Here is a 27,427-nt window from a genome sequence, read left to right as displayed (position 1 = left end):
TGCGCAGGCGCATTTCTGGTGGCTGTGGCGGAGGCCGAGAGGGGAAGAAGGGAGGTCGGGGTCCAGGCCTGGCGGTTGGAGTCAGGTGGTGGAATCCCGAGCCGCAGCCGCCGTAGCGGCAGGAGGAGACGAGGAGATCCAACCTGAACCAAGAGGGTGAGTTGAGGCCCGCCGGGAGCCCCCCCGCCCGTTGTCAGTCACCTCCTCCCCCTACGCTTCCCATAAGGACTGTCCTCCTTGGCTGCCCTAGCACCCCACGCTCCCATCTCCCCTTGGCTTGTCCCGCCCCTCCTCTGCCGTTCCTGTACCCCCTTAGGGAGGCCCCCACACACGATTCCCTCCCCCACTCCCTCTGCCCCAAGCCTTTATCATATATATATACCCCCTCCCACCTCCGTGCCACCTCCGCCTCATCACTGCTGTGTGTTCTCCTATACTGCCCTACCCTTCAAATGCAGTTCCCAGCCTACCTAGCATGGCACACTACTCTGAATGGTCTCTTTTTTTTTTTTTTAAATCCTAGCCATCTTTAAAACTCCGTCTCCAACTGAAACATCACAATTGTTCGAAGATTTCCGTAAACCAAGTCCACCATCATGTTTAATTGCCTACTGCGTGGCCAGCGTTTTGCAAGGCTCTTTGGATAAAAATAAAAAGTTTACATATTGCTGAGAACCACAGGCTCTCTCCCCTGAAATGTAGGACATGTCAGGCTCCTTTTTAGTTCACAGAAGTGGCATATGTGTTCTCAGCCCAAGAAGTTTCCAGTGATCTTGAAGGATATACAGCCTTGAGTAACATATGGGACATTTCAAGGACTGAGGCAAGGGCAAGGAGCAAATCTTTTTCCCCCATCTCTCCTCAGGTGCAAGGGTGACTATGTCTCATATATACCCCACTCAGATTCCAGGGACCCCTCCCTCAATTCCTGTTAACTTCTAGGATCAAATATAAACACCTTGTTTAGCATTTAAAGTTCTTTCCAACCTGGCCTCTGATTGCCTTTTCAGACTTCATACACTTGACTCCCCCCTGCAGACTTTACAATTCAGACACACTGGCCTTCTTGCTGTTCATGGAACACAATATTCCATCTCCCACCTCTGTACTTTGACATTGGCTGTCCCCAGTTCCTGGAATCCTCTATTACTTCTCCTCCCACTCCTAAATCCCCGGCTTCCTTCCAAGCTCAAAGGTTTCAAAGGGCTCAATGCAAAGCCCACTTTCTTCAGGAGACCTTTCCTGGTCCCTCTTTCCTCCTGTTGCTAGAATTTTCCTTTTTAAAGTTATCTTCCATCTACTCTACTTGTGCCTTGTGTGTTACTTTGCCAGGATTACCAAAGGAGCTGTCCCTGAGGTATTAGTGCTGAGGCCTTGTGGTTAGAGGAACTGAATAAGTCAATTGTAACTCCTAAGAGTTAACTTCAAGAAGTTAACTGGTCTTACCACCTTGTTACAAAAGCAGTATGTCATAGTGAAGAGAGGACTGATATGGAGTCAGAGTACCTGGATTCAAATCCCGTTGCTAAAACTATGTGACCTTGAGCTAATCACTTTCTATTCTGGAGTTACATTGCTTCTTCTTTTAAAGAAGGGAGTTGAACTGAGTGATTACTAAGATCTTTTTAAGGCTTAGATTAATGATCCTGTGATCTTTAAAGCCTCTTCTAGGACTAAATCCTTTGCTCCCATAACAGTAATCTTAGAAGGACTTACCAAAAGATCAGGAAGAGTCTGTATTTTGATTTCTCCTATCTATCTCCTTCACCTCTACCCACCCTCCCACCCCAAAAAAAGATTCACGTAATCTTAGTTTCCTGACTGAATATCCTCCTCTTGTTTCATCTGAAATTCCACAGGGATTGATGGAGGCAGAAACCAAAACTCTTCCCTTGGAGAATGCATCTATCCTTTCAGAGGGTTCCCTACAAGAGGGGCATCGGCTATGGATTGGCAACCTGGACCCCAAGATCACAGAGTGAGTCTAAATGGCTTTCTCCCAATAACTATAAATGGTGATGTTGATGTAAGGAAGGGGTATTCATTCAATAAATGAGCTTTGAGCCTGCTGTGTGCAGAACACACTGCTAGGCACTAGGAGATCATAAAGATAAATAAGTGAGTTTCTTCCCTGAAGAAGTTTGCAACTGATAGGGGGAATGAAACGTGGATATAAATCAATAGATTTTACATATCTGGGCCTCAGCTTCCTTATTTATAAAATGAGGGAGTTGGACTAGGTCACCTGTAAGATTTCTTGCAGCTCTAAATCAGTGATTCTGTGAAAACAATACATATTTGATTCTGGTAAGTGCATAAGCAGAGTATAAAATGCTAAATCTGAGAAAAGAAAAAACCTTTATAACGGTAAAGTTGGGAAAGATTTCCTAGAAGATGTGGCATTTACTCTACTCTTTGAAGTATAAATAGCATATAAAAGTGGAATGGGGAGGGGAACTGGTGAAGGGAGAAATGGGCAATCCAGGGATAGAGAACAACATGAGTAAAGGTGCAGAGGCAGAAATATTGATGCATTTTTTGAAGAAAAATAAGCACTTTGATTTTCTAAGGGCATTTCTCCTCCCCCTAACCCCCAGCTGCTTTGAAGATTTAATGTACATTTGGCATGTTTATTAATCCTGTCTCTTTGTGTAAATTTAGAATTTTCAGTGGCAAGTCAGCAGGATAAAAATCCTTTAAACTATAGGTTCATTATGATTTAAAGTGGAAATAAACCTTAGAGGTCATTTAGTCCAAACTTTTCATTTTACAGATGAGGAAACTGAGGCCTAAAGAGATGAAGTGGCTTGTCCCAGGTCACAACTAGTAAGTAGCAGAGTCAAAATTCACAACCAGGTTTTCTGGTACCAAATAAAATGTTCTTTCCATACCACACAACGCATCCCAACTGGCACACTGTGGCAAATTGTTACTCTGAAAAGTCTTTACTTCCAAAGGTTCTTGAAGCAGTAAACTTCAACAATTAACACATCTTTCTCCCTCGTATCTTATTCTTCCCACTCTTGATGCCCTCATTCTCTTAAGGGAATTTGGCTATGTTATAGATCTTTTCTATGGTTTGGAATGGGAATAACTTCAAATGGCATTCTTGTGGTTTATTTTACGTTACTGAATTTTTTTATGTTACCCTTGCTAAAGATTTTCTCCCTAGTTAGTTAAGGTGAACTATTCTTCCAGAAATATGCCCCAAGTAATGAAATCTTTTCCAAGAAGAGCACAAATGATCCCGTTATGAAATGGAAAAGGACTTCATTACACTCACTCAGTTGTGTATGAAACAGGGATAAAATTATATTCTGTTAGAATACAGAACATTTAAAAAGTTAGAGTTGAGAAAAGAGCCTTAGAGCATTGAGTTGTAGTGGACCTGAGAAATCCTAAGGTCCAGTGTGGGGAAACTGAGACCCAGAGACAAAGATTGACCTGCACATGTACACACAAGAGGTTGTAGAGGACCTGAGAAACATAGGGTCCAATTCCCTTGTTTTACAGATGGGGAAACTGAGAATCAGAGATAAGGAATGACTTGAACATGGACACACAAGGTATTGTAGCTAAGCTAGAACTGGAGTGCAGTTCTCCTTACTCCCAGACCAATGAATATTTCCAGTGTACCATATGATGGAGAGACAAGAAGAGAGGGACTTTTCTCCCTACAAGGGACCTTTGATTGTCATGATAGATAATGGTCTGAGTGGGGCAAAAAACAAAAAGGGGTTCAGACCATACTCTTGAGCTAGAAACAACTCCCATTGAACTAGGATCTGACAAGAAGAGTGGGAGGAAGGGGAAGGGTGTGAAAGAGAAGAGGGCCATACTACAGTTAAGGTTTAGGCCAGGACCAAAAGACACTAATGACTGGGAAGTGATTATTTATGGGTCAGGATCCATTTGCATTTTTGTAGCACTTTTCAGCCACAGAATTTTAGAGCTCCTAGAGACCTTAACAGCCATCCAGTCCAACCCCCTGCTGAAAAAGAATCCACACTGCAATGCATGCAATAAATGGTTATCAAGACCTTCCTTGAAGTCCTCCAGTTAGGGGGAACCTACCACTTGCCAAAGCAGTCCATTCAACTTTTGAACAACTCTGAATTGCTCTAACTTTTGAAGTATGTCCTTATGTAAACGTAAATTTACATACCTCTTTTTCAGCTTCCATCCTTTGGGCCTAGTTGTGCCCTCAGGCACCTTACAGAGCAAAACTAATCCATCTGCCATATAACAGCCTTTCAGATATCAGTTGACAAACGTTGCACAGATATCATTTTGTAACAAAGCACACATATAAAACTCTGGTGGAGGTGGGCATTAGAAGCTGAAGGGATCAAAAAAGGCCTTCTGCAGAAGCAAACCAAGTATTCTAAGAACTAGATGTTGGGAGGGAGAGCATTCAAGGCATGGACGACAAGCTGGGGGACATGAATTGGGTGGCCACAGAGATGGGAAATGGAGTGTCACATGTGAGAGACAGCAAGAAAGCCAGTTTGGCTATACTTTAAAGTTTGTGGAGTGAGGTAATGTCATGAGGCTGAAAACAGAATGCAGCCAGAGCTTTGCAGAACGTTTATATTTTATCCTTGATGAAAAGGAGACCAGTGGAGTAAGAAAGTGACATGGTCAGACCTGCACTTAAGGAAATTGCTTTGGCACCTGTGTAAAGGATAGATTAGAATAAGGAAAGATTTGAAGTAAGTAGACCAATTAGGAACCTTACATTACAGCAGAAAGGTAATGAGGGTCTGGATTGAGGTGATGGCAGTATGAGTGGAGAGAAAGGAGTAAGTACAAGCCAGGTTGTAGAGACAGAAACAAGATTTAGAAACTAGTTGGAGAGCTGAGATGAGAGAAAGTGAAGAGTCAGGGATGACACAGGTTGTGAATCCCAGGTGATTGGAAGGAAGGATGGTGCCATTGACAGGAATAGGGATGCTCAAAGGAGGAGTGGGTTGAAGGGGAATGAGTTCTATTTTGGGACATTTCATTTGTAGACATATAAGAAGGATGTAGTTGATAGGGAAAGATTAAAGAAAAATGGACAGTGGGACTAATCAGAAAAAAATGAGAGGAGATAGAATCAAAAGTAAATAAAAAAGGGTTGGCATTGGCAAGGAGAATGGCCACTTCTTCCTCAGACACTGGAGTAAGAGAGGAGACAGTGAGGGGTAATGTCAGATCACCAAATATTTATTGAACACTTACTATGTGCCTTGTGCTATGCTAATCCTGAAGATAAGATGAAAGGCAAAAAACAGCCGTTGCTCTCAGGGAGCTCACAGTGTAATTTCAAGTGCTTGTGAGATGGGAAGAAAAGAAAAATCATGTCAAATGGCCTCAATAAGTTGAGAGGATGGGGTAGGGTTTGTTAGGGAAGGCTAGAGGAGACGAGAACATTGCTGTGGTGAGTGGGTTGAGAGGAATAAAAGGATTGCCTTGCTGCAGTGAGAACTCAACTGAGATTAGGTAACATAAATTTTAGGTGACACCTGCTCTATTTTAAAGAGGGTTTCATAAGACAGGTGGGGAAGCTGTGTGTATCATCTTAGTAATGATAAGGGTGAGGGTGGGCAGTGCAACTATATAATGATAGGGGAAAGCCGCTAGCACTTACCAAGCACCTATATGCCATTCATTGGGGATACAGAGACAAACTCTGCTCTGAGGAAGATTACATTCCACTGGGGAAGTACAACATGATCCTGATCGAGCAATGAGCATTGACAGTGGAGGGAATTGGGGAAAGCCTTTTGAAGGAGGTAGCCACTTAAGCTGGGCTTTGAAAGAATGAAATGCTGATTCAGTTCAATTCAAAGAAGATTCAGACCCCAATGTTTTTACTACTGCACTGTGCTGCCTTTTTGATTTTACTTCTTGTAACTTGCCCCAGTTCAAAACTGATCAATCTTAGCTATCACCACAGCACTATAAAAGCCATGGTAGTTTCGATGTCAGTTGCTCTTATGGTTTGTTAACTTCATTTATCAAGACCCTGACATGGATGCAGAGATGTAACATGGTACCATAGGAAGCATCCTAGGCATGAAGTCTGATAACTGGATTCTAATTTTAGCTCTGCATTTCAGTGAACTCTCACCTTAGGCAAGTTCTTGACTCATTTTGGGCCTCAGTTTCCTCATCTGTAAAATGAGGAGGTTGGACTAGATGATTACTAAGGAGCTTTACAGTTTTAAATACTTCTATCTTTTTATTCCATCTCTGTTGCTATTTCTCCTTGTGCTTTATTGACCTATTAGTTCAGTTAATGCACTATCCAACCAAGATTTTGTTAGGTGGTATTCTTTTGACCTCCCATGAGAAGAGCTCTTTTCAACATACCTAATGCTTCTCATTTCCTACTCTGCCTATAGAAATGGAAATCTGAAGAGTAGAAACAGTATCTAGTATAGTTTTGTGCAATGAGGTAGTTGTTCTCAAGGTGTCCTGATATCCAGCAGTAAGGGTCCGGTGGGCATTTGCCATTTCACATGGGTCAGAAGTTGAGTGTTCCTATCCGTTAATAAAGCTAGCAGCAGTGATGTAGATTTGCCACTTTCCCATCTTTGCACCCTAGTTCCCTTCCTTCCAGCTGATAATATGAATTACTTAGTCAACTGTACAACTTAGGGCCTGATTGGCCTAATTAATGCATTCATTCCCAGATTTTTCCTGCTGATAACTTTGTTTGAACCTCATACTGAGTTTTGCCCCGCATGGTTTTCCCTTGTCACCCTCAAATCACTGGCTAATTCCTGCCGCATTCTCCTTCCATATCCCCTTTTTATCTTGATTCCCTACTCATATCCTTGCTCTTTTCCACACCTCTTCCTCCTCTCTTACATGAACCATGACAGATGCCCCTTCTCATTGAGTCTTGGCTCCCTGCCTGTCATGGCATATCTTATAAACTGTGGTGTGTAAAATGGCTGTGATCTTCCTCTAAGCTCCACCCTCTAAGCCCTATCGAAAGCCTATTCATACTTTGAAAGCTCAGGTCATATGAACTTGGGAGTATAGTTGTTTTCTTCAGCCCAGGGGGCAGAACTAGGAGTAGTGTGCAGAAATAATAGTGGAAGTAGATTTGGGCTCATTGAAGGGACAAAACCGTACTAATAATCAGATCTGTTCAAAATTGGTGTGGACTTCCACATGAAGAATTTAGTATTCGTTTCCTGGAAGCTTCAAAGTAATGGTTGAATGTTATAGAGTGGTGGTATCAAACCCATATAGAAACAGATCCCTGCAGCCTGCATATTAACTTAGAAAACCACAAAGTAATGTTATCTATGCTTTCTTGCATTTTTTAAATTTTGCTAAACATTTCCGTATCATGTTTTAATCTGGTTTTGACCAGGGAGTTTTGAGGGCCCCTAGTTTGACACCTCTATTGTAAAGGACTTTAATGCCTCAGTTTTGAGTGAGATTAAATGATCTCAGAGGTCACTTCCAAACTAAAATTCTTTTAAAATGCTACCTCCTCTATGAGGCCTTCTTTGATGCCCAGTATAAAAAATTGCTCCTACCCCAACCATCCATCTCAAGAACCTCCCATAACATTTTTTTTAAATTTTATCTTATCTTTGTTGATATCTTTTGTTCATTTCTGAACATGGTGGTATAAATAATTAAGGCATTGGTCTCCAAGTCAGAAAGACCTGAATTCAAAACCTATCTCTACCACTTAGTACTTATATGATCTTAGGTCTCTGAGCCTTAATTTCTTCATCTATAAAACGTTAGTGTTGGCCTCTATCTCTAAAGTTCCTTCTATCTCTAAATCTGTGATCCTATGATCTCTTCCTTCTCCCCTGCCCATCAAGTCATTTCTTGTTAACAATTGGATTTGACAATACATGTAGTATTCCATACCCCTGGCCTTCCAAATCTACAATAAAGTAAGAAGAAAGATGCAGTTTCACAACTTTATATCCCCATACTTTGTTATCCATGTGTATCTGTGTATTTATGTGTCTGCATGTACTTAGGTATCCCAAAAGTTTTAGTGTGGTTGAAATTTTATTCTAGGTTCAGGGAGGCTGTGCCTTGCCCAGGTTAGCAGCTAGAATGTGGTGGATTTGAACCCAGAAATCCCCACTCTGTGCCCCAATAACCTTCCACTGCACCAAGCTATTGGCTGTTCATGGGCCCACACACTGAGGCAGGGTATAAGGGAAATACAATAAATAGGAAGCAATTCTTTTCTAATAGAAAGGAAGATGCAACATCTATGTGAATAGATATGACAAATTAGAATATAAATGGCATACACAGTGCTATAAAATCAGTCACATGAGGGAAAAAATCATCTTCCATCGTGAGAAATCAAGGAAGACTTCGTAGAGGTGTCATTTGAGTTAGTCCTTGAAGAGAACAGTAAAATGTCAGCAAGTACTGATTGAGGGTTCAAGAGGAGGGTGTTGAGGGGAACAGAGGCATACTTAGAGGCCCAAAAGTATATATAGGCTGTGTTCTGTGTTCTGGAATCCAGTTTGGTTGGACCAAAGTATATGAGAATGTGTGGGCTAAGACAGCAGCCAGGTTGTACAATATCACAGAAACTTCTACATCTAGCCCCACAAGTATACATTGAGAAAGTGCCAATAGGATTGCAGATGATTGTGACCACAGGGTGAGAGAGCTGTTTTCTGAGGGGGTGATGCAGAGCTATCTTCTGCTATAATTCTATAGTTAAATACTGTAATGACCACAGTTCATTAAATGGAACCAGTTTCTGATGACTAATGAGCTCTTCTTCTCCCCTTCCCCCCTCCCCACTTCATCAGCAGATAGAAGTGCTTGCAGATGTGAGAATAAGCCTCTTCAGGCTTTGTCCACTATCAGGGTTTGCAGTCCCCATCTCCAGGAAGCCAAATGGTAAACAGTTAATTCCTTTTGTTCCAGTGTTCTGATAATTTCGAGAAATAATCAGACAAGAAAAGGATCCTGGAGCAGTTGAAAGACATAGACCTCACAGATGTTCCTGAACTCTTAAGGTCTTACTCCTTGGGCAAAATGTGTTTGTTACAGCTTTTCAAAGAATAATCTGTCGGCATGTTTCTTTCTGATTAGAATAAAATTCATTTCCTAGGAAATGCCCGTCACCTTACCTTCCTGCTACTAAGCAGAGCGGAGCTAAAGAAAAGATGACCCACCTATAATAACCCTTGGGTCAGTTACAAACATACAAAAAAAAGTGCTTTGACTTAAACATTATACAACTGCTGGCACAAAATAGAGAGTTTAGATAGACAGTAGTTTGCATGGGTGTCAGGTAGCTGAAACCCAAGGCATTTTCGAGGCTTTTATCACTCCTCTGTGAAATCTACAAACTACACATACAATTTACCTTTCCAGAAAAATGAGTAAACCACAACTTAATACTTAGTGTGTCTAATAACCCTTCCCTTCCTCATAGGAACTTAGCTATCCCATTCTCACTAGCAGGTAGTATCTTAGGGGCAACTGAGAAAAGAGGACTTTAACATTTGTGTTGCCTTTCCCAAGTGTAATAGGGGAGAAGGATCCAGAGGAAATGCTCTAGGAAAAAATGAGGAGAAAAAACTCATTTTTGTCTTAATGGATCAGTGAAGACATCACAGAAGAGGTAGCATCTGAACTGAACGTTTAAGAAAGGAAAAAATCCCCCAAATTTGACGTGGCAAAGTATAGTGTGCCAGGAATAGGCTATGGCCTATGGGAATACATAGAGACAGAGAAATACAGAGCCTGATTGGAAATTAGATTGTTGTCCATTGGCTAGGTTGTAGAATAATGTGAAAAGAAATACTTTATTAGGCTGAAAGGTAACCTGGAGCAGCAATGTGTTTTGGGAGCCTGAAATCCAGTACGAGGCCTGTGTTATATCTCTTTGCCCCCTGGGAACTCAGGAAAATGTGCTGTTCATGTCCATCAGTATCAAATTATGCAAAGGACAAAATTCCATTTCATATCTTCCACCCTCCCTAAAGGGACCTTTACTTAAGAACCTTTTTTTGATGAGTTTTGCCTAGAAAAAAACCATGAACATAAATGAGGCTATGACAACATTACTAGCTCCCTATGGGGTAGAATTCCCAGTAATAACAGATTTAGCATGTGGTCTGATACCTTTTTAGTATCCCAGGGACAGCATTGTTTAGAGAGAGCCTTGACTCTCAGTTTGAATAGCGTGGAGGGTGCCAGGAGGAAGACCAGCGGAAAAGGAAATGGGAGAGCTGTTGGTTTGTCTCACCCTCGACATCAGATGACAGGAAGTGGAAATTGAGCTTGGCCGAGGCAACCTGTTGAGGCCACATCTGTTTGAATAACTTAAAAAGCTCTATAGAAACCAAACAGTTTCTGGAGTAAGGAATCCAGAGAGAGGGGGTGAGGGGCAGGAGAGGCAAGCAAGAGCTTGGGGGTGAACACCCGTGTCTGGATTAAATTTCTTCCTTGGCTCCTGTGATCTCAGCTCTTCAACAGCCCATATATCTGGCTAATTATTCAGGGATGATTCAAAGGGACTGGCACTGTTCCCCAACTCTGCACCAGGCCAGCCACTCGGTTTGGGGCTTACCATTGTCCTGGTGTTTATTCACATCAGGGAATAGCACTGAAGCCATTATGGAAAGGCTACTGATGGTGGTTGGACTTGTCAAAGAGCCCTTATCTGATGGGAAAAGCTTTCTAGGGGTGTGTGTGTCTGTGTGTCTGTGTGTGTGTGTAACTGTTTTTGTTTTGTTTTGTTCTTGGTGGTATTGTAGTTATTTACAAATATCACTCCACTGCCAAGAAATTAAAAATAAATAAATCGACACTATTTTTGAGTCCTTGTCCAAAAGGAAAACAAATGGAGCTTGCAGGCCAGACAGCTGTTGGTTGCGGGTGGGGGAGGGGGTTGTTTTTATGTTAGAACTACAATAATTTTAGTCACTATTCCAAGTAGAGGCAAACAACTTTGTTTGCCAAACAAAATAGGACATCATTGGGCAGGGTGGAATGTTAAAAGAGTCAGAAGGGTGTGGTAGAGCTGAACTTAGCTTCAGAAGTTGTGGGTTCAAGTTCAGGCTCCAGAGCTTAGTAGCATCAATAACTACCTCTCTGGGTCTCAGTTTCCTTGTCAGTAAAATGAGAATAACACTTGGACTAGAATTACAGAATGTCAGAGCTGAAGATTATATAGTCAGTTATATAATAAAGGAAGATCATAGAATCATAAAATTTATAGCTGAAAGGGACTCTAAATCATTTTGTCCAACCACCTTATTTTCTAGATGAGGGAAACTAAACCTGGAGAAGAAAAGTAACTTGCTCATAATCACAAACATAAATAACAGCCAGGAATTTAATCCCTGTATTCTTTCTGTAAAGCCAGCATTCTTTCTCCCACATTCTAGTGAATCCCTTTCCCGAACTATCTTGTATTCATTTTGTATCTATTCTCTATTACTTCTGTGGGTACAGGCTATCTCCCCCATTAGAATGTCAGTTCCTTGAGGCTAAGACTTCCCTCTTTGTATCTCCAACTTTAGCAGAGGGCCTTGCTTATTAATAGGCATTTAGAAAATGTGTTTCTGTGAGGAAATTGAGACTCAGAAAACAGAAATTATTTTCCCAAGTCACACAGGCAGTAGGTAGTAGAGTCAACACTTGAACCCAGGTCCTCAGACTCGAAGTCTAGGCTTCCTTGTACTTTCACACCTTTCTTCAAAGCTTTGTCATGAGGAAATCACCACAGAAATATAGACTTCCACTGTAGAGTAAGGTTATCAGAATTGAGCATCTGTGGAGTGTGATCTTCCTCTCAGCCCCCCTTGGCCTTTTCCCTTTCATAATAAGTAACTAGCCAAAGTGTGGCATAAGTCTTTGCATGTTGTCCCTAATTGTTTTTCTTCTCTCAACAGGTATCACCTCCTCAAACTCCTTCAGAAATTTGGCAAAGTAAAGCAATTTGACTTTCTTTTCCACAAATCTGGTGCTTTGGAAGGACAGCCCCGAGGGTACTGTTTTGTCAACTTTGAAACCAAACAGGTACCTGTGCTGACCCTCCAGTGTGTTCACTGAAACTAATTCATTCACTTCCTGCAGGGGTCCATTTTAGACCCAAAGTCTAAAGCTACTGACCTATTTTCCAAGTTGAATGCCAGAGGGTGTTAGTGTTTGGCATAAAATTGTCTTTTCCAATGTTCAGGCAGTCTCATCATTCCTTCAGGGACTAGCCAAAAAACTAGTTTTGCGTTTGGGCCTTGAGGTATTAGAACTCTGTAGGGGGCCACCCACAAACCTTATTTTATTGGTTCATCATTCATTCCTTACCCCCAAACCCTCTAGGGACATGCACAAATATGAGTATGTGGAGATCAAGAAACAATCTTAATTTTAGCCATGGTATTTTTTTTCGTTACATTAAATCATCATTCCTCTGAGAGCTCTATCTTAGATCATAAACTTTACAAATAGAAAGTGCACAGTACAAAGTTGCCACACAAGGGACTTTGCTAAGTAATTTTTCCAGTGAGCTGAAGTGAAAAAAAAAATTACCTTTTAGCAATTATTCCTAAGAAGGAGCATACTCTAGATCTCTTCTTGACTTTTCCCAGATATTAGAATGTGATTCTTTGATTTGAAATCACTGAAAACAGCCACCATTATGGCAAGGAAGCTGGAGAGAGCACTGTCTCCATGTTCAGAAGACATACTGCATGACTTATTGACAGTGTGGTATAGTGGAAAGTGTTCTGACCTGGAAATCTGAGGCCCAGGTAATATTCCAAGACTGTAAGCAAGTCATCTTCCCTTTCCAGGAGTCAGTTTTCCCCTTGTGTAAAAGAAGGGTAGACTAGGTGACCTCCAAGATTGTTCCAACCATACATTCTGTGATGCATAATTTTAGCCACATGACCAGGACCCTTCCTCTCTTTGTCCCTCAGTTTCCTCATATGTAAAATAGTGATAACACTCACTTTGACTACTCTGTATTGCTACTTTAGACTATAAAAAGAAACAGTAATTTTACTTTCATATCAGTGATAAATGAAAGCATTATTAGTATTCGTATTTTCCATACAGTATGCCTCTGCCACCTCCTAAAGATCCTGCACAGTAGTATAGCACAGAAGCAGGCAAAGACAGTGGCCATTCATATTATGAAATAGAATTGAAAAAACAGAGTTTCCCTTGGCTTGCTGTCTAGCCCTGCGTACTCTGATGGGGCAGGAAAGAGTTGAATTGGCCAGTTCCAAATGATGGACAGTACTTCAGATACCCAGGAAGGCAGAACTGGGACAGAAGCAAAAAATCCTCTTCTTATATTCTAGCATAACCTCTCCTTTCTCAATAGTTTCCCTTCACTCAATGACTTTTTCATCCCCAGTACATACATGAAATAGGCACTTGGCCGATTGCCCTTCAGATCTTAACTTGGTCAACACAGATTGGGCAAGGATGTTTGGTAGAGCAGAAACCATACAGCCAGGTTTCCTGGGGGTGACCTAGGCCAGCTAATATCCAGGTTCAGGAATTCCTTTCAACTTCTTTGCTCCTTGAAAAGGAAGGGTGTTTTCATTAGTTGAAAGCATTTGTTTCTGAAAACCAGGTGCAAAGATTGACTCACACAACCACCTTCTTGCTTAGTCTCCTTGACTGACTCCTGCTTTTTCCTGCCTAGAGTTTCCTTGACTCCCACAGCATCTGAAATCACTACTACACTGAATACAAAGTATGGGTCCAGCTCCATGATAAGAGTTCCCTGGCCCTGTAGGGAATATTGACCTGTAGTCTCTGAAGGGCCTTGTGATAAAAATGCATGGCAGTACCACTTTTTGTTTTTGTTTTTTGATGCAGCGTTGAAGCCTAGATTTTCAATGCTGCAAAGCACCTTAGAATATAAAATGTTGCTGCTTAAAAGAACTTTAGAAAATAATCCAATGCCTTCATTTTACAAATGGGGAAACTCAAGCCTGGGAGGTGGAGTGAGGACTGTGTGACTTGCTTGTAACAGGAAGTTAACAATAGAACCTGGTCTAGCACTCAGGTTCCCTGAGTCCTAGGTCAGTGTTCTCTCCACTGTTTCACTTTGCCGTTCGTCATTTGCTTGTTAAAAGCAGTTCTACTAGTCATCTTCAGCTCCCCAAATCAAAGTCACCCTATGGTAACAGATTTAACCAAACCTACATTTACTTTGTTTACTAATGTGGGCCTTTTTCCTCTCTAGGAAGCAGAGCAAGCGATCCAGTGTCTCAATGGCAAGCTGGCCCTATCTAAGAAGCTGGTGGTACGGTGGGCACATGCCCAAGTCAAGGTGAATCCCATTCAGTAGAACCATAAAAATATAAACATCTCGGATGTCGGAGACTGAAAACAATGGTCAGGCACTTTGACAGCAGGGGCAGCTTTTGCCATTCAAGACTAGCCAGTTATTGTTGCAGATAAAGAAAGGGCCCAAGCCCTTTCATTCCTCTTTAGGAATGACTCCTAACATCCACCATTAACCTCTTTGTTAAGCTTTTGTCTCTGACATTAGAATGTGAGTTCCTGAAGGGCAGAGACTGTCTTTCTGCTTGAATTTGTATTTCCAGTGCTTATCTCAATACCTGACACACAACAAGCACCTAAAATGCTTGTCGCCTGTTAGACTTGGAATCAGGAGATACTGAGATTCTACCTCAGGCACTGGTGTTTTGCATGATCCAGTCACTTCACATTGCAGAGCCCTGGTTCCCTCATCTCTTAAATAGGTATAATGATATTTACTATGCCTACTCACAAAGGTATTGTGAGGAAAGCACTTTATGATAACAGCTTACATTTACATAGCATTTTAGGATTTACAGCAAGGATTGTTAGCCCCATTTTATGTATGAGAAAACTGAGGGTAACTCAGTTTGACCATTCTACTCCCCTGCTCATAAAGCTTCACTGACTCCCTTTTAAATATAAACTTCTCTGTTTGACATTTAAAACCTTGTATAATATGGCTCTAACCTATCTTTCTAGACTGATTTCATGTTACTTTCTCCCACATACTCTGTATTCCAGCCAAGCTGACTGATGTTCTCTCTGTACAACATTAAATCTCTCATCTTTGTGCCTTAGCACAAACTGTCCTCCATGCCTTCAGTGCCCTGGTAGAGCTATCATCACTTTCACTTTTTGAACTACCTGCCTCCCTTCAGATTCAGCTCAATTGCCATCCCTACATGAGGTGTTTTCTGATCATCCATTAAACAAATGTTTGTGCACTTCCTCCCTGTCCTCTGAAATTACTTCTGTTATATTTTATATTTACTTATCTGTGTGCGAGTTATTTTTGCCCTCCTCTCATAGAATTTTAACTCCTTGAGGGCAGTCTTGCTTTTGTATATGTATCTCTAGCACAGTGCCCTGCATGTTTTTTGTTTGTTTTTGGTCCAGACCCGTGATGTTTTTGATGTGGAAAAGTCTAATTATGGAAAACTATCCACTGATGAATATCCTAGGGCACTGATAGGTTAAGTTACTTGCCCATGATCACACAACCTGCACTGGTCAGAGGTAAGACTTGATTCCAGGTCTTCCTGGATACAGTGCTGTCCCTTTATCTGCTATTCTACACTCTTTTACATAGCAAGTCTGTAGTAAATTAATATTTAATTGATTGTCAGAGAGCTACAGTAACAGTTACCCAGCATCATAAATTAGCTATCAGAGCCACAATTCAAATTTCTGGTATTTTGACTCCAAGTCCACAACTATTTTCACATTCTGCTGCTGCCTTGTGCTATATAAAGATGACTTGGGGGCAGCTAGGTGGTGCAGTGGATAGAGCACCAGTGCAGGAGTCAGACACTTGACAGTCACTAGCTGTGTGACCTTGGGCAAGTCACTTAACCCCAATTGCCTCATCCTGGCTTATCTGCAGTCATCCTGATGAATATCTGGTTACTGGATTCAGATGGCTTTGAAGGAGAAGGGAGGTTGGTGACCTGCACAGCCCTCCCTCACAACATAGTCAAGTGCAAGTCATGTCATTATTTCTCTGATGTCATGGTCTTCTTCGGCAATGAAGGACAAACACACATAAAGATGAGTTCTTTTCATAAAATCAAAGGGTTGGAAGACTCCTAATAGATCATCTTGTCCAATTTACATCTGGACAGGAATCACTTCTATAATATCTCTGACAAATAGTCATCCAACTTCTGCTCAACCTCTAATCATAAGAAAGCAGTTTCTTCTGAGACACTCCATTCCACTTTGGGATCTTTTATCCGATTTTTCCTACATTTTGGCCACCAAGTGGTTATTTTTCCTAAGAATTTGGAAAGCAAATCATTCTTAAGGGAATTTGAAGTATCTGTGTGCTTATTTTGATGCCTTTTAGAATTATTTCAGGTTAGTGGCATGGAGCTTTGGAATTTCTGTTTTACCCCTAAATAACAAGGTGTGACAATTCATCCAGGAATTGAGCTCTAGAGATTGTAACCTAGAAAGGCTTAAACCAAAAATTGAATTGTTGGACATTCAGGCCATTGCTTCTTTGGAATTAGCTAGAACAGAGGCAGTGAAATGCTGATTCCTTGGGATGGGAGAGGGTACAAGAAGGGATCCCTAAAGATACTAGTATGCAGTAGTAGTATCTCTAAAGATTTGACTGTTGATGGCTATTATATAATATTATTAGCCTAACTCATTATATAGGTCTGTGGATCTGTAATTTGGTGGTAATTGTTTATTCTGAAAACCTCCTGCTAGACCAAAATTTCCTTGAGGTCAGCTTCTGATCTCTGTGTCATATGATAGAAAGAGTTTTGGTTTGAAATCAAAACACTGTTAACTTCAAGTCTGAACTATGATCATTATTAATTGTATTACAATTAATTTAACCTTTCAGGCTCAGTTTACTCTTCTGTTAAATGCAGGTAGTCTAATAGCCTGTATTACCAACCTCACAGATTGTTATGAAGAAAGAGCTTTGTAACACAAAGCATGATAGAAGTTTAAGCTGTTATGACTTTACTCTGTTTCTCCCCCAGCAACTGGTACTTTCTATATAACAGATATACTTTATATATAATAGATGTTTGTTGAATAAATGGATTATTAGTTGATTCATCAAAAGCTATCTTCCTCACTCTCAAAGCTCAGCTGTAAACAAAACTAGCCTTATTAACCAGGTAACCAGATTAACCAAGTATTAATTTGAGAGTTTTCTGCTGAAAAACAAGTTTGGGCAATTAGGAATATTTTCAGCTTTCATAGAGCCCAACATGTATCTTTTTAGGAGCAGAAACTTAATGACCCCACAGTTTCATCTTGTACATTCTCATTAAAAAAGCATTTATTTTGTCACATACCTGAATCTATCTTTGGATGGAAGAGAATCATATGCAAGTCTCATCCGTGTCTTCTTGTAAATCTTCATAAGGGATCAATCCATATGAAGCTTAGAGCCTTGGTCTTAGCCTTTTGATTCTTCCTGGATAGTAGTGCAGCATTCAGGTTGTATATGTTAGCCCTCACCCTCACTACATGACTGACCCACCTTCTTTTCTGGTCATATATGGCATTACTAACATCTATCTGCAAGGAATAGAAAAAGCAGAGAAATATCACTGGGTGCCTTTTTCCTCAAAGGAAACTAGAGCACATGTTGAACTAGTGGTTATGTCCATGATCTGCATCCTGCTGAAAAATGCTAACAAGGGAAATTGTCATTTTTCTGTTTAACTTGAGACTCTCTGTTTCATGGCATTGCTTTTTCTGCATTGTCTCCCTTCAATAAGAAGCTTCATTTACTCCTGATTTACTCTTTCACATTTTAGGATCACAGATTTAGAACTGAAAAGAACCTTAGAGGCCATATAGTCCAGTCCCCTTATTGTACAGATGAAAAAACTGAGGCTTAGAAAGGTTAAGCGAATTACCCACAGTCACATGAGTCACATACGTGTCAAAGGTCAGATTTAAACCAGGTATTCCTGATTCCTGAGTCCAGTATGCTGTCTACTATACCGTACTTTGTTTGCTCTTCATGGAAAAAGTACTTATTCTCACATAGGAATTCATCAGATATCAAATTTCCCTCAGAGCCTTGGTTTCCCAAACTGTAAAAATTCATTAAACCATTATTAAGCACCTGTTATGTGTAAGAGACTCTGTTAAGTGCTGGTCAGATAAAGAAAATGTAGAATTGAGACTGCATGACCTGTTAGGAGACCCCCAGTTCCCAGAATACATGCTATATTCCGAGATTCTTTTCAAGAACTCATATTGTGTTCCAGTATTCTTTGTCATAAGATCCCTACCAGTTGTAACAATGTATGTTCCAGCACCTATGCTCTAAGATCTTTTCCTCTAGTAGTATTCTAAGGTCCCTAATATTCTCTATTGTAAGTCCCTTTCAACTCTGACAGTCTGATTTCTCCTTTACCATAGAACTTTTTCTAGATCAGTAACTACAGGCCCATTTCCTGTTCCTCTCCACACACCTCAAACCAGTGGAGACTTGCAGGATTCAGCAAACATAGGTAAAATCCCAAGCCAAACATTTCTGACCACAATTTTGAGATGAGTTGTGAATAGACAAATTGAATATGAAGAGAATCCAGGTGGAGCAACATTAAAGTTGAAACAGCAAAATTAGAATATAAGTGTAGAAGACAAAAGCTGCCTTTGTTGGTTTATTGGTTATCATCTGTGAATTTGAAACTAAAATTTCCTGCCAAAAGAAGATAGCCCATATCAAAATCAGCTTTTAATCTTGTTTCTAAACTTAAAAATTTGGAGCTGGATCACTGTATTGTTTTGCACTTAATCTAAATGTGAAAAGATTTTAAATTTGACTAGCATATGGGCTGGAAACATCTTAGTTTTAGGCTTCAAAATAAAGGCAGCAAGGTGGGCATAATAAATGGTTGGGTTGTACTTGGAGCCAGGAAGACCTGAGTTCAAATCCTACCTCAGGCACTAGCTGTGTGCCCCTGGACAAGTGACTTACCCTCTCAGCCTCAGTTTCCTCATCTGTAAAACAGGATAATAATAGCACATACCTCAAAGAGTAGTTGTGAGGCATAAGTGAAATAATACGTGCAAATGCTTTGCAGATCTTGAAGCACTATATGAATGCTAATTAGCATTAGTATTATAGGCTAATCATTGCCAAAATGAAGTCATTCCTATTTGTCCTTACTTTCAGAGATATGATCATAACAAGAATGACAAAATCCTTCCAATCAGTCTGGAGCCATCATCAAGCACTGAACCCACTCAGTCCAACTTAAGGTAAGGCTTTCTATTTCAGAATCTTATTGTAGTCTGTCTTTGATATTCCTGGACTTTGTTAATAACAGCTTTCCACCTCATCCAGAAGAAGGATCTATATCTCTTCCTGTCCTTGTTGCTATTCAGTAATATTCAATAAATATAAAGATGTCCGGATTGGTCTCCTTGTGTCTATTCTTTCCTCTCTCAGTCCATCTTCCACATAGAAACAAAATTCATAGTCTCAAGACACAGGGCTGGGCATATGACTTCACTGCTCACATTCTGATTCTAGGCTCTGTCCTTAAACTTAACATACGACCAATTCCTCCACCCCTCAGTAATTTTTCTGGCCATTACTCTTGCTCTACTCTCACTTCCTTCTCTCTCCAGCCTTGACCCCTATAGTTAGCTAATTTGATGCTATACTGCCCTCTATTCTGAAATTCCTCCTCCCCTTGTCCTATCAATTCTCATCTCTTGTCAGACTTTATTCCTGACTTTCTCCTACCTTCCATTGCTTCCGCTCCTACACACATGCTGTTAATTAGAACTGGAGAAAAGTCACAACAACCATGCTAACTAGGTACCTTATAAATGTATTTTATCCAACTTTAACTGGGCCCTAATTGAAGTAAGTTAATCCATTTATTCCTTTCTAATTGCTTTCCTGTCTTAGTCCCTGCAAAAGCTTTTCCAAGGCTTTTCTCTCCTCAGACTTCTTGTACTTTCACTTCTCCCTATCTCTCTCAGGTAAGAATCTTCTCTCTTATTTTGCTGAGAAAATTGAGGCCATTCAACAGAAGCTTTTCATCCACTTTTCTGAATCTCAGAACCCCTTGACATATTGTCTAGCCTCACCTCCTTGCCCCAGGTTCTGAAAAAGAAGAGGCCCTTCTCTTTGCCAAGGTCAAACCCTCTTCCCTAACATTGCAACTTCAATCACACCCCCCTCTTCAACTTCTATCTACTGGTTACTTCCCTGCTGTTTTGTAACATGTCCAAATCACCCTTATCCTTTAAAAAAACCTTCACTAGGCTCGACTGTTCCCTCAAATTTTTATTTCATAGACCTTATCTCTCTTTCTCAACCAAGCTTACAAAAAGATGTCCACACTCTTTCTTTGCTCTTGAATCTTTTGCAGCCTGGTTTCAGACCTCATTATTTGACTGAAACTTCTCGTTCCAGTGTTCCTAATGATATGCTGATTACTAAATATGATGGTCTTTTCCCAGTCCTCTTCCTTCTTAAACTGTTTGAAACTTTTGAGTACCTTATCCTCCTGTGTACTCTCTTCTCTCTGGGTTTTCATGACATCAATCTCCTGGTTTTCCTCCTACTGGTTTAACCACTCTTCTAACTCCTTTGTTGGTTCATCATCCATATCATACTACTAGCCATGAGTGTTCCTCTAGGCTCTGCCTCCCACTCTTCTCTCTCTGCCTTCTCTCTGGTGGTGACTTCAGTAGCTCCCATAGCTATAAGTACCATTTTTATTTCGATAACTCCTTGATCTGTATATCCAACCCCAGTATTTCCCCTGAATTTCAATCTCACTTCATTAGTTGGCTATCAGACATGTCAAACTGATTGTCCTGGAGACTTCTCAAAGTCAACATGTCCATAATAATCGTTTAAACACCACCCATCTTTCAGCTGTCCCTTTTTCTGTCAGAAACACACTGATACTATTCCAAGAACCCAAGTTCATAACCTCAGCATTATCTTTGACTCCTTCATCCTGGATTACTTGCTATTGTCCTCATCCTATCCCATCCCCCATGCTCATCTGCTTGTCATTTTCCAAAGCCTTTCCTGATTCCCCCAGTTGTTAGTGCCATCCTCTCCACTCCTAAGACAACTCACTTTGTATTCATTTTATAAGTATTTATTCCACATGTATTGATTCTATATGATTCTGCATGTGTTCAAATATTTATTTGTTTGAGATCATGTTATGTTGCATTGTCCCTCCCCAGTAGAATGTGAACTTCTTGGGGTCAAGGACTGTCTTACTTCAATAGTATTTCCAGCACCTTGCCCCATGCCTGGCACATTGTAGGTGCTTGATAAATTCTTACTGATTTATTTTAAATTTTCCCACAGTATACAAGTTCCCCAAGTAAAACACTATCTCTTTTGTGCTTTAATTCAGTTAGAAATATTAAGTGCATCATGTGGAGTGCTAGGCATTATGGATATCAAGTTTAAAAAAAAGAGTAGTTTCTTGTGTTTTGTCAAATTTTTTAAAAAAATAATTCGTCTCTAGTTTCTTGAGAGACAACCGAATTAATACTGAAAAGAACCCTGAATCAGAAAACCTAATTGACTCTGCTGCTTATTAGCTTCCCCAAAAGCACTTTATAAACTATAAAAATGTTATATAAATGTGAGACTTTCTAGTATCATAGAATTAAGATTGATGGAACATATTCTCTCTCCAAGTTGCTCATTTTACATATAAGAAAACTGAGTTCCTAAGATCACATAGTTACATGGTTAGTAAGGAGCAGAACTTGAATTCAAACCCCTGTGCTGAGATTCTGAATCCAGTAGTCTTCCCATTATCCCAAGCTATCATCATAAATGTCTCCCCTGTTTTTCAATTTCCAGGTCATATTTACTTTGCCTTTTAGATTTCTTTATAGGGAAGAAACAAGGTGAAAGGGAAAGATCGGTGCCAGGAGTCAGGAGTTCTGGATCTCTCACTTGTCACTGTAAAGAGCAGTGTCGAAGTGAGCTGTTACCTTGTACACACTGCATGCATTTATCCAATAATACGTAGTTACCTTAGGACTTTTTTTCCTACACAGACAACATCAACTTTTATCTTTTTAAAATCCATGTATATTTATGGAGAATCCTTTGCCTGTAATTTGTATCCAAGTGGCAGAAGTTCCAGGTAAATGGCATTCCCTAATTGCCCATGGATTTTAGTAGACCTATTACAGGTTTATATAATATCAGAATTTTTTTCAATTCACAAGTTTGTGTTTCCGCTCCACGTAGGCTCATACGAACTCAAGACTCAATTTCTGTCTTAAGCTGTATGTCATTTGGAAGCTCAACAAAGGCAGTGATTAGATTGTATTTCTGGTTTCTACCAGGACTCTTGGCATTTGTAGAACATTAAGTTCAGTATTAAGTACTTACTGTGGGAAAAGTACTGGATGATAACCCATCTAGAATGCACTTTAAAGTTTACAAAGTACTTTCTTTACAGCTCCTTGGTAAGTAGTGTAATTATTATTATACTCATGTTACAGATAAAAGTCTGAAGCTTGGACACGTATGATTTGCCTAGAATCACCCAAAGAACATACAGTCTAGTAAGGATGATAACAACGTGCACAAACCAGTGTGATCAGTATAAAGGGGAGAGTAATAACAAAGTGCTCTAAGAAAATTTGAGGAAGAAGAAATTTTACCCTGGAGAATACAGGAAAACTTCTTGGAGGAGGTGGCACCTGAGCTGGACCTTGAAAGAAAAGAGAGAGAGAGAGTTTTTAATAAGTGGAAATGAAGGAGTATGACCCAGTCTCTAAGGATGGAAAAGACAATGACCTACTGCTTAGTGGCAGATATCCCAAAGAGATTCATTATGAGGCTTGGTGTTTTGACTTGTCAAATCCAGGGAAGTAGGGCCCCAGACTTTAAAGGAAATCCACAGACTGTACCACAGCACCACACAATCTCTCTCTGTTTCTTACATATGAGTAATCTGCTGACAGGAGGAGGAGGAGAGGTGGCCAGGCAAACGGGAAGATGAGAAAATGAGTTAGAAATTCTCCAGAGGGGTTCCAGTGCCTTGACTTGTTTGTTAACTCAACAAGAGATCATTATATGACAATTAAAGTAATTCATCCAACAAATATTTATTAGGTCCTTATGTGAAGAACGTTGCTAAATGCTAGGGAAGATAACAAAAGTTTAGATAATAAAGTTTATCATCTAGTAGGGAGATAAGATGTTATGCAAATAACAGTAAAATATTTTCCATTCACATGTATCTTCACTTCTAAGTATAAATATTTTGTTTTATACAGTATATACATAAGTTCATTAAAGAGAGATGAAAATCTCATCTAAGATCTGAATGGAAAAAGAAGGTTGCTAGCTAATGAGAAATCACAGGAGGCTTCCTGGAGAACATGGCATTTGAATTAGGTTTTGTTAAGAACATTGGTAAAACTTAAGGCAAGAGAGCAGGAAATGTTCCAGAGACATCCAATTTGCTTGGAGGGATAAGAAGGCAGAGAGGAGGGAGAAAGCTAGAAATGTGGGATGGCACCAGATTGTGGAGGGTTTGAATGCCAAGCAGAATGGTTAGGGAGCCACTTAAAGATTTTTAAGCAGAGGATTGACAGATCTCTTCATAGGGACGATTATTTTGACAGTGGTGCAAAGGATAATGGTATTCCATCTCACTCTGCTGTATCAGAACAACAATTACTGTCTTTGATCATCAATTTATGATGCCATTGTTTTGCTGACCACATTTCCAATTTTTCCTGACTCCCAGGTAAAGCAGCATGGTGTATCATTATCCCTGTTCAAAATGTAGTATTGTCCACTCTCATAACATCTTGTTTTACATATACCTATAGGAAGTCTTCCTATCTGAAAATTCCATTGCTTATAATAATCACCACATTTCCATAGTATTTGAAGTTTACAAAGGGATTTCCTCAACATTAAGGGGTAGGTCGGTGAGATTATTTTCCCTGTTTTATAGAGAACTGAGATCTAGAACAGACAAATGAGTTAATCTTGGTTATGAAACTAGCAAATGTCCAAACCAGAACTCCATCCCAGGTCTGTGGATTTCAGACTCAGTCTTGTCCTCTACACATGTGGTTTACTTTCCATTGAGAGGACGCAGTCAAATTTGAGCCCCTTTTCCAGATGGCAGAAGCAACAGAGTAAAGTGAAAAGAAGACTGGACTTGAAGTCCCAACACCTGAGTTGAGGCTCCGACTCTGACACTCAGTATCTTCTTGGGTCTAGGAACTGAAACTATGACATCATTCATATGGAAAGTTCCCTTTGAGGAAAGAAGTTCCTCTGCATAGATCACTGAGGGATTAAGTGACTTGCTGAGGGTCTGGTAGCTAGTATGTGTAAGAAGTAGGACTTGAACCCAGGTTTTCTTGGCTCTGAAACCATTTTTCTATTCACTGTTTCTCTCTTTATCTGCCTAACCCTGGGCAAATCATTTTACCTCTCTTTGCCTCAGTTTTTGACATCTTTAAAATGGAACTGCTACTTCCTGTGGTGAAAGGACTTTATAAGCTTTAGGTATTACAGAAATCATACTCTTAATATTATCATTTCATCACTTACTCATGAACTCTTTGCTCTTCTTTTTCCAGTGTCAGTGCAAAGATAAAAGCAATTGAAGCCAAGCTGAAAATGATGGCCGAAAACCCTGATGCTGAGTACTCAGCAGCCCCTGTCTATTCCTACTTTAAACCACCAGATAAAAAAAGGACTAGTCCTTACTCCCGAACTGCTTGGAAGTCTCGAAGATGATGATTGGGAAAAGCTGTAGCAGCAAAGAAAACTGCTTTATACACCTGAAATCCTCTGCCTTTGTACTTTGTAGATTTAAATGGTACTATCCAAGAGCACAATCACAACGTTAGAGTTTTGTAACATGGCATTTTAAACTTTTCTTATGGCTGTTCCTTGCCCAAAGTATGTATAGAATTGAACACCATCCAGAATAAATTGGATTGCATCCAGAGCTCTGACTTTAACACAGGGATACTCTAGTTGACTGAGCTGTTTGCATTTTGTGAGTCCAAAAATGTTACTCAATATACCAGACAAAGAGAAGCTGACTGTTTAACCGAGAAAACGAAATTTGTCAAAGTGCTCATTTTCTAAAGAAGTAGTAGGGATGGGGTGGGGTGCCTTGCCTGAATGCCTTCAACACCTCAGGGCCAGCAGCAGGGATGGATAGTAGAAGGTGGCCAGAGACTACTTTTGTTACTCTGTTTTTTGATTGTGTTCAGAAGGGTCCCTGAAGTTTTACAGTATGAGAGTGCCACAGATAAGGAATGCAAAGGAAAAGTTCTTTGCCAAAGAGAGCAGGTCCTTAATCTGTTTAAGCATTCCTTTTCACATGTTTTAAATTCCAGATAGGAAGGCATAGTGGACTTCCAAAAACCATTTTAAAGGAGACAAGTCCATTGATGACTTTTCATCAAGACAATAATTCAGTCTTGAAAATCTTTCGTCAAACCAGGAATGCATCTTTTTAAAAATATTGTTTAGCACAATGAACTAATAAACCTGTAAGAGTGTTAATGAGAAACTTTTAGAAATTAGAAGTCTGCCGGGAAATTTTATAGCATGAGAATGCCTTCTTCAGAATTAAATTTTGGCCACCGTCAATAAAATGAAATATCTCTTTTAGCAAACGTGAAGGCCAAGATAGCCCTTCTCAAACACCCTCTTTCCTAATATATCACTCTTAATAGCAGAGATTGAGCTGTGTTGGGGGCAGGGAGTTGGGGTAAAGAGGAGTGGGGAGTTTGTATAATAGGTGTTTAAGTCATTGGCCTAGTAATTGAGGGATTTTCTTTGATAAGTTCTATATGACTTAAAATTTATTATATTGGTCTGAATAAGATGTATTCTTTCCGACTAAACCTAGAGTACAGCCTATAATCCAGATTGGGTTTTGTTGTTTGTTTAGAAGAAATCTCTTTTTAAGGGGGGCAGCCTCCATTCTGGCAAAATATGCTTAATTTTCATACATAGAATCCACCTGCTTGTTTTCTGTTTTCTTCGACTTTGAAAAGTCCTCGTGGTAAAAGAGGGAAAGTTGTGTAATCAGGAAGCCAATGGGGATGGTGTTTCTGCCAGCACAATTTTAGTTATGTAGGGTAAATTTTGGCCAAGTATTTCATTAGGTAGCTTGTTCATTCCTCCAGGTCTTTGATTTATTCTGGGTGATGCCTAACTTTATGATCAAGAGGTTCCCCCTATTTCTTTATAATAAAGCATGTTCTTTCTCTAAAGCAACATAAGCCTTTCTATATTTGTTGAATATCAGAAATGAAGCTTCTTGACAATTTCACTGCATCATGGTATAGTTTCAGGAAATACTGGATTTAGAGAAACCTTGTGTAGTCAGGGGTGGGCGAGTGGGGGAGTTATTTATTTGTTTACTTTCTGGGTAAGTGTCTCTTGAGCTATCTTTAGGGTAGCACATATTGGCAATTAAGTAGAGACATCTCTTTGGTGCAAGTGATATCCCTTCCTATTCAGAAAGATGGCAGGAGTGGCTTGCCTGGCCATTATCTTATGGATGGTATCCCCAGCAGGTTTGGGATGAAGTAGGACTTATTTAGTGCAAACCAGTCTTCTATTTTTAATAGGAATTTTGAGAATATTTGACTTTGAATTATATAGAGCTGTTTCCTTTAGAAACCAGAGCTATTTATTTGTATTGAAGGCAATGTTATGATTTATAGCAACTCATTTCTTTATGTGAATAAATGCAAGAAAATGTTGATACAGTTTCTTTTTCTCTTGGGTCACTGGAATCAAGATTGCGAAACTCAAGTTGTCTCCCTGTGCTCCCAATATTCCCATTTCACATCCCATACATTTTAAATTCTTACTCATTTTTTAAAGCTCAATTCAAATACTGCCACTGCCACCACTTCCTAAGAAATCAAGACTGGGAAGGGACCGTAAAGATCATCTAGTCAGTGCAGCCTCATTTTAAAGAAGAAGAACCTGAGGCCCAGAGGTTAAGTGTTTTAATCAGCTAAGGTCACACAAATGGTGAGCAGGGCCAGGCTTCAAACCCAGATCTTCTATCTCAAATCAAATTCACTGGTCTTTCTGTTACATCACATGGGACTGGTATTAACTGATGTTAACTGGGACCCTGCTGGAAGCACAACACATTTAGGTTAGAAATTCAAGCTCAAGTCCACACTGGATTCTACCTCCCCTACCTCCTATTTGGTCAAGAATGCTAAAAATGAGGTCTCTTAGCCTAGTTTCCCCTGTCCACAGGTAACTTCCACAGGCTACAAAGGAAGAGCCCTTAGTTTTAGGTCCCAATATTGTGTATTCTGGGATCTCTTGTAGCTCTCTCCCATTCTGTGGACTGTAATCTAACCTTCTATGTTCCCTTCCAGCTGTGCCATTCTGTTCTGACGCTAGTGT

General features: G+C 40.1%; 2 protein-coding genes across 6 annotated transcripts in view; one reads left to right on the top strand and one right to left on the bottom strand.

Moving 5' to 3' along the window:
- MRRF (mitochondrial ribosome recycling factor) overlaps window positions 1-18,205 on the bottom strand; it is a 65,175-nt gene extending 46,970 nt beyond the window's left edge. The window contains exons 1-2 of the mRNA XM_072631822.1: window positions 18,113-18,205; window positions 17,331-17,556 (exon numbers count right to left, since the gene is read on the bottom strand). The gene's annotated coding sequence lies outside the window, so the exon portion shown is untranslated. The remainder of the gene's footprint in view (window positions 1-17,330; window positions 17,557-18,112) is intronic.
- Window positions 22-26,760, top strand: RBM18 (RNA binding motif protein 18). Of its 5 annotated transcripts, XM_072631828.1 has the most exons (8): window positions 68-156; window positions 524-823; window positions 1,860-1,978; window positions 8,802-8,892; window positions 11,901-12,027; window positions 14,210-14,296; window positions 19,172-19,257; window positions 24,610-26,760. In XM_072631828.1, the coding sequence occupies exons 3-8, from the start codon at window positions 1,900-1,902 to the stop codon at window positions 24,767-24,769; spliced, it is 630 nt and encodes a 209-aa protein (XP_072487929.1). In that variant the 5' UTR covers window positions 68-156; window positions 524-823; window positions 1,860-1,899; the 3' UTR covers window positions 24,770-26,760. The 5 variants fall into 5 exon arrangements, with proteins under 5 accessions (XP_072487930.1, XP_072487928.1, XP_072487931.1 ...); XM_072631829.1 differs by lacking the exon at window positions 524-823 and having other exon boundaries at window positions 22-156; window positions 8,805-8,892; XM_072631827.1 differs by lacking the exon at window positions 524-823 and having other exon boundaries at window positions 22-156.
- The last annotated feature ends 667 nt before the right edge of the window (window positions 26,761-27,427 follow it).

The sequence above is a fragment of the Notamacropus eugenii genome, chromosome 1, assembly GCF_028372415.1.
Source record: "Notamacropus eugenii isolate mMacEug1 chromosome 1, mMacEug1.pri_v2, whole genome shotgun sequence".
Taxonomy (NCBI): domain Eukaryota; kingdom Metazoa; phylum Chordata; class Mammalia; order Diprotodontia; family Macropodidae; genus Notamacropus; species Notamacropus eugenii.
Note: the sequence above shows the minus strand (reverse complement) of the source record. Positions and strands in the feature narration are given on the sequence as shown.